The 7107-nt window shown below is 43.8% G+C and overlaps 1 protein-coding gene across 1 annotated transcript; it reads right to left on the reverse strand.

The window, feature by feature from the left end:
• Positions 1-5199: 5199 nt before the first annotated feature.
• Positions 5200-6785, reverse strand: LOC139196308 (protein PARTING DANCERS-like). Its single transcript, XM_070821997.1, has 8 exons — positions 6704-6785; positions 6305-6432; positions 6115-6203; positions 5924-6019; positions 5741-5835; positions 5608-5648; positions 5427-5510; positions 5200-5349 (listed from the first exon to the last, which is right to left on the reverse strand). The coding sequence occupies exons 1-8, from the start codon at positions 6753-6755 to the stop codon at positions 5200-5202; spliced, it is 735 nt and encodes a 244-aa protein (XP_070678098.1). The 5' UTR covers positions 6756-6785.
• Positions 6786-7107: the final 322 nt, after the last annotated feature.

The raw sequence follows: 7107 nt of genomic DNA on the forward strand, positions 1-7107 counted from the left end.
ATCTAACGGAGGACATGACACAGGACAGAACACAATGTCGTTCTAAGATTCATATAGCTGATCCCACTCAGTGACTTGGATTTTCCAAGTCTCCAACCGAGAAGTTTTCCTCACTCGGGAAATTAAGGGAACGCTACCTCAACCTACATGCTCCACTCACAAAGCTTCAACAAAAGAAAATTCAAAGAACTTAGCGAAGAAGGTTTTGGTGTATTTAACACAATACGTTGAAATGAAGGAAAGCTTATTTATTGATATCCCCGATAAGTTACAAATATGTACATATACTTGAGTCAAAATAAACAAACAAGAGGGAGCCTTCACAAAGTTTGCTTAGGAGAAGTCTCAGCAGTCGGTAGAGCCCCAGAAAGAGAAGGCACTGGAGGGGGATCATTCGGAGCCTCAGTACTGGACAGAACCCTAGAAGGAGGAGGCATCAGAGGTTGATCATTTGGAGCTTCATTACGCAGTACAGCCCCAGAAGACGAAGGCAATAAATGCCTTTGGAACAAACCCACAAATCTCTGATGATCAAGTAAAACCTGACCATCAGATTCCTTCATATGGTCAAGCTTCCTCTTCATGTTTGTAGCATAGTCATGTGCGAGCCGGTGCAACTGTTTATTCTCATGCTTGAGCCCTCTAATCTCCTGTTTGAGACTCATCACTTCAGCCGCCAATGATTCAACTTGGCGGGTTCGAGCAAATAGGCGTTGGGCCATATTAGACACAGAACCTGCACACTGAACACTAAGAGCCAAAGAATCCTTAACAGCCAACTCATCAGACCGTTTGGAAAGTAGTCTGTTATCTTTGGGAGTGAGAAGGTTCCTGGCCACTACCGCAGCGGTCATATCATTCTTCATCACGGAATCCCCAACGGTAAGAGGACCAGTAGGGGAGACGAAGGATGGGCGCCATATGTTGTCTGAAGAAGGCGGGGCTACCTCTTCAACAAGGTTCAAGTCAAAACGACGGTCGGAGGGGCCAGACATTTTCAAAGGTGTTGAAGAGAGAAGAGGTCGGACAAATCAAGATCTTAGAAGTGCAAGAATGGAGCTTCTACTGGTGGATATTCAAGTGTGCTTTGGAACTTAATGTTAGCCCCTATAAAAATCTGCACTCGATGAAGCTTCAGAAATCGAAGAGGCGCCTGCTCAGAAATCGAAGAGGCGTTTGCTTTCTCAAAAGCTGGGCTGCTCAGAGACCATGAGGGTCGATCTCAGAAATCGAAGAAGCGTTTGCTTTCTCAAAAGCTGGGCTGCTCAAAGACCACGAAGGCCGATCTCAGAAATCGAAGAGGCTTGCTTTCTCAAAAGTTGGGCTGCTCAGAGACCACGATGGCCGATCTCAGAAATCGAAGAGGCACCTACTTTTCCAGCCTTGTCAGCACCTGTCACACGCACACTCAGCTTTGCGGAAATTATGGGCATTCTGTCGAAGATTTCTGGCGAAGTAGAAAACACATGAATCGTACTGTTCAATCACCCACTTCCCACACGCAACAGTAGCTCATGGGTACCACAGATAACTTTGCCAAAGTTATCTGACAAAGTTGAGACACGTGAAGCTTGCAGCTCCCACTACATCGCTCTGACCAAGAAGGGTAAAAGAATAGCAAAGAAACAACACTAACAAAGTTTAGACACATAAATTTTGAAGGTTTAGCTACCATATTATTACCCACAAGGGTAAAGGAACAGTACCACTGCTGGATAATTGGAAAGTCCCGGTGTGTCAACCTCTGTGCTTCGTGGCAAGGTAGACTAGCAAACATGCCCAACCTTTACTCACATTCGAGAAAACACTCCCAACAAGATTACTTGCTCCAAAATCGAAGAGGCACCACCCTCCGAATCTCGAGAGCCAGACTCCCAACATTATTACTTTCTCAAAAATCGAAGAAAGGGTAAAGGAACAATACCACTGCTGGATAATTGGAAAGTCCCTATGTGTCAACCTCTGTGCTTCGTGGCAAGGTAGACTAGCAAACATGCCCAACCTTTACTCACATTCGAGAAAACACTCCCAACAAGATTGCTTGCTCCAAAATCGAAGAGGCACCGCCTTCCGAATCTCGAGAGCCAGACTCCCAACATGATTACTTTCTCAAAAATCGAAGAGAGGGTAAAGGAACAGTACCACTGCTGGATAATTGGAAAGTCCCTGTGTGTCAACCTCTGTGCTTCGTGGCAAGGTATACTAGCAAACATGCCCAACCTTTACTCACATTCGAGAAAACACTCCCAACAAGATTGCTTGCTCCAAAATCAAAGAGGCACCGCCCTCCGAATCTCGAGAGCCAGACTTCCAACATGATTACTTTCTCAAAAAACGAAGAGACACCGCTCTCCGAATCTCGAGAGCCAGACCCCCAGCAGGATTGCTTTCTCAAAAATCGAAGAGGCATCGTTCTCCGAATCTTCAGAGCCAGATCCCCGACAGGATTGCTTGTTCGAAAACCGAAGAGGCACCACTTTCCCAACTTCAAGAGCTGGATCTCCTTGGATAAAGCTTGTCTGTAATCTTCACACGCAACATCAGTTTTCCAGATACCACAGACCACTTTTTCAAAGTGCTCTGACAGAGTTAAAACATGTGAAGCTGGCAGCTCCCACTACCGTGCTATGACCAAGCAGGGTAAAGGAATAACATTATTACTTGATGTTAGGGAGACTCCTATGTATGTCGACCTCCATCCCCAACGGACAGGCAGACCTGCAAAAATGCTCAACCCCTCCTCTTATCTGAGAGGGCACTCCCAACGAAGCCTTTCGAAATATTCAGCTTTCTTTCCCCCCGATAACACCTCTGTAAACAAGCTATACTAGAGCAAGAATATCTCATATCATCAGGGTTAAAAGCAAGAGTATCCCATATCATGCTTTTTCCCTGTCTTTTCCTTTGGCCTTGTTCTTACCTGCAAGACAAGGAGAAAGAGAGCAATCAGTCAGCACTTGGAATCAAGCTTCCAGCCAGGAACTGACTGCCTGGAACCCCTTACCTGATTACTTACCTGGCATTGCTCTCGAGTACTCATCTTCAACATCTTAGGCTTCCAGGGAAGATACCGCATCTGCCTGAGGAACAGATAGGACAAGTGAGAAGGATACAAGGAAGCATGTGGAGACAAGCGTAACAGCACACATGCCGATACATCCACTACTCTGTCAAAAGCAAAAGTATCCCATATCAGCAGGGTCGAACGTACTCTAGATTTGATGGACTTGTTTTGACCCTCAAATTCTTCAGTCGGCCTTATACTCTGAAGGAAACCAGAAAACCCTCCAGCCCAGTTCAAGAATAAGCATGTGGAAAGTTACTTCTTCAAAAGCAAAAGTATCCCATATCATCTCTTCTCATTTTTCTTCTCTTTATCCTTCATGCTGCCTGCAAGATAGGGAGAATGTGAACAATCAGCCGGAGCTCTGATTGCTTACCTTGTATGTCACCTCTTTCAGCAGATCCCCTAGCTCGGCGACTTGGGGGACTCCTACTACATGGTTTGTATCGCGCTTGACCAAGCCTGAAACTACAAGTAAGCTTCAAGTGAAATTGATACATTACCTTGTGCATCTCCACCAGTTACAGATACCACCCCTGGATGGAGGAAGAGTACTTCCAGAGAAGATGCCACATCTACCTATGAGACAGATAAGGCAAGTCAAGACGATACCACACTCCGGTACTTAGAAGTTTCGTGGTTACGAGATCATTCTCCCACAATATTTCCTAATGTCATTTATACTAAATCATTCACTTGTACTCACTAAAGGAGAGCTTGAACCTATGTACTTGTGTAAACTCTTCACAATTAATGAGAACTCCTCTATTCCGTGGACGTAGCCAATCTGGGTGAACCACGTACATCTTGTGTTTGCTTTCCTATCTCTATCCATTTATATACTTATCCACACTAATGACCGGAGCAATCTAGCGAAGATCACAAAAAGTGACCGTTTTCGCTACCTAGGATCTATCTTGCAAGAGAACGGAGAATTAGATGGAGATCTCAACCATAAAATACAAGCTGGATGGAGGAAGTGTAAGAGTGCATCCGACGTGTTGTGTGACCGTCGTAGGCCACTGAAGCTCAAGGGAAAATTTTATAGGACGGCAATAAGGCCAGCGATGTTGTATGGCACAGAATGTCGGGCGGTGAAGCATCAACACGTACACAAAATGGGTGTAGCGGAGATGAGGATGCTTCGTGGGATGTATGGGCACACGAGAAAGGATAAGATTGGGAATGAGGATATCCGAGGTAAAGTAGGAGTAGCCAAAATTGAAGGAAATATGAGAGAAAATCGGTTCCAGTGGTTTGGACATGTGCAAAGAAGGCCTACTAACGCTCCGGTTCGAAAATGTGACTACGGGACAGAGGTTCAGGGCCGAAGGGGTAGAGGAAGACCTAGGAAAACTTTGGAAGAGACCCTAAGAAAAGACTTGAGTACTTGGATCTAACAGAGGACATGACACAAAACCGAGCGCAATGGCGTTCTAGGATTCATGACCCCACTTAGTGGGAAAAGGCTTTGTTGTTGTTGTTGTTGTTGGTCTTTGATATGTTGAAATGATTCTCATCTTCCCTGCTGACTTTTCTTTTTGATATCTGCAAGTCTTGAGATTTGTTGGGGTGGTTGACATGGTCAATCAGAAAGGGGAAGTGAAGCTGCAGACGTACAAGAATGATCATCCATTTGCTCAGCTTTCCGGGGCAGATAATATAATTGCATTGACAACAACTAGATACAAAGCTCAACCCCATAATACGTGGACCTGGTGCTGCTGCTGAAGTCACTGCTGGCGAAGTCTTCAGTGACCTGTTGCGGCTTGCTTCATACCTTGGTGCCCCGTCATATGGGGGGAAGCCCGCAGCCCGAAGATTGAAATATGGTGTAACACAGCCCGAGTTGTGTACCTTTTTGAGATGCGGATCTGTTGTGGCTCCTGAGAAGTGTAAGTGTAGCTTTTTGATATGAGGAATAGTTATTACCTGCTAGGGATTTGGGGGTATATAGTTTTCGTTCATTCGGGAGTGTTTAAGCGGAGCACGTTATTTGTCTCCTGAAACCCTCTCAAATCCTTTATGTACGGAACTAAAAAGAGAAATAATAATAATCATGGTTTTCAATACGTGACCCTGATTGTGTTTAAAGCAGTACTTTGACATTTACTGAGATAAACGAGCTACTCCTCTCAGTTGATCTTAGGACTGAGGTAAAACTTTGGATCTCTGAAAAACCTTGAAAGCACTTGTGCCTTGTCAGCTGAGAGGTCTGTGTTTTCCATAATGTGCTCATTTGATGCTTTGGCAATTCCTTCGATCGATCTGATAGCCTGGTTAAGCTGAACAAATTACCCAGAATAAGAAACCAACGTATGATTATACAAATCAATTTCGTTGATTAGGATGAGATAAGTACCGCATTTGCATCATGATTGTCGATGCCCGGAATGGCTGTGATCACTTTTTGAAATATGCCTGGTGTTTGCACCGTTTGCTTCCTCTTCTCCAACAAAATTGAACAAAATGGGGATGTTTTGAGGTCCTAACTCCTAAAAACCAAAGCATTCTACATAAATACGGTCAAAATTCACACTAACCTCAGCCTTCAATTTTGTTGTGGCATCCCCTCGCTTGCACACTGTAATCAGTGTTTGCTTAAGAGTCTTAGACAAATTACTTGGAAAACAATTCATGAATAAGGTAAGTGAGCCTTGGGCAAGATTTTATTACCCCCACGAGAATGAGCTATTTTCGTTATCTTCTCGAACCCCATTTCCAAGTCCTTAACCAGAACGAATGTTGGCTTGCCCAGTTCCATCCCAAATCTTCACAGATTTAAAAACCATTTGTATCGTTTTGACATATCAAAAATCAATTGGACAGAAGTTTCTTTCGAGTTTTGACAAAGCTCACTTGAAGTAAGAACGAACAAACAAATCGTTTTGCTCCTTGGTTGGGAGCGTGATGACAACGTATAGATTTGCAAATTGCAGCTTCAGCTTCTGAACTCTGTACAAATAATAAAATTGATCACGTCAAACACAAAACACAAGCACACACGCATGCAAGAGGCACCGAAAAACAAAAGCAATTAACTTGTTCACCTGCCGAAGAATTGCGAGATGGTACCGGAATCCAAGCTAGTCATGAAAATGAATGCCACAGATGAACCCCCACAGTTGAAAATGAAGTCCTGCAGTGCAAATCCAACCATCAGATGCACCAAAATTATTTTCTTTTCAGTTCTTTTGTCCTTTTAACATGAGATCACATGATTAAATTGAAGGAAATTACGGGGGTAATTGGGACAAAGTTGAGGCGGAAAGAGTTTGCGGCGAGGAAAGTGGAGACGAAGTTGATGAAGGATGGATGTTGTTCGTCCCTCCATGTATTGCTCATCATACAAACCCCACCACCACCACCTGCAATCACAATCCAACATTTAAGATTTCTTCACTCCATTAATCCTACCATTTCCAGCACAAATCAATCGTAATCTTTCTAATCGAAATTCTAATCAAATAGTTAACCGAAACAATAAAATTCTCCAGAATTTGTATCAAACAGATAATTGCTCCACTGGAAAATGATCGAATTCAGACTAATTCAAATTAAGAACTCAGTTTCTAAATTTTCCGAGGAAAAATGAGAGGGGTGAATTGATGAATCGGTGAAAAGTAAAAGGAAAAGTACCTGAATTCATGGATTTTTGTGGAAATTGAGCTGTTTCTTTCACGTTCGCCATTCCCAGAGCTCCCAGAGAGAGAGAATCGGGAGAGAGCCAAGGGAGATTCGAACGAAGCGGGAAAACTAAGGCGGTTTGTAATGTGGAACTGTTTTTCAAATATTAACTGCGGTAGTTGTCTATATTTACGAAAAGTGCCACAAGAAAATGGGCCAGCCCCATATCATATTCAGCCCAAATTTCCAACGACTTGTCCTGCTTCGTCTCTTCTTTTCTCACTCGAGAGACGTTCAGAGAGAGATAATGGAGTCCTCAAATTCGCCTTCCAAACGCCTTTTGTTCGACCGCCATTACGGTTGGGTGTAAGTAGGCCTGTAAACGGGTCGGATTTATTGGGTTTGGGTCGGGTTTA

This window comes from Malus domestica, chromosome 05, assembly GCF_042453785.1.
Source record: "Malus domestica chromosome 05, GDT2T_hap1".
In the NCBI taxonomy this organism is placed as follows: domain Eukaryota; kingdom Viridiplantae; phylum Streptophyta; class Magnoliopsida; order Rosales; family Rosaceae; genus Malus; species Malus domestica.

What these genes read in the sequence shown, in the direction of transcription:
- LOC139196308 (XM_070821997.1), bottom strand. Translation starts at nt 6,755, where the DNA reads ATGGCGAACGTGAAAGAAACAGCTCAATTTCCACAAAAATCCATGAAT. An exon ending in ACAAAAATCCATGAATTCAG is followed by an intron (nt 6,433 to 6,703) that starts GTACTTTTCCTT and finishes TTGTGATTGCAG; the next exon opens with GTGGTGGTGGTGGGGTTTGT. An exon ending in AATAGCTCATTCTCGTGGGG is followed by an intron (nt 5,649 to 5,740) that starts GTAATAAAATCT and finishes CACTGATTACAG; the next exon opens with TGTGCAAGCGAGGGGATGCC.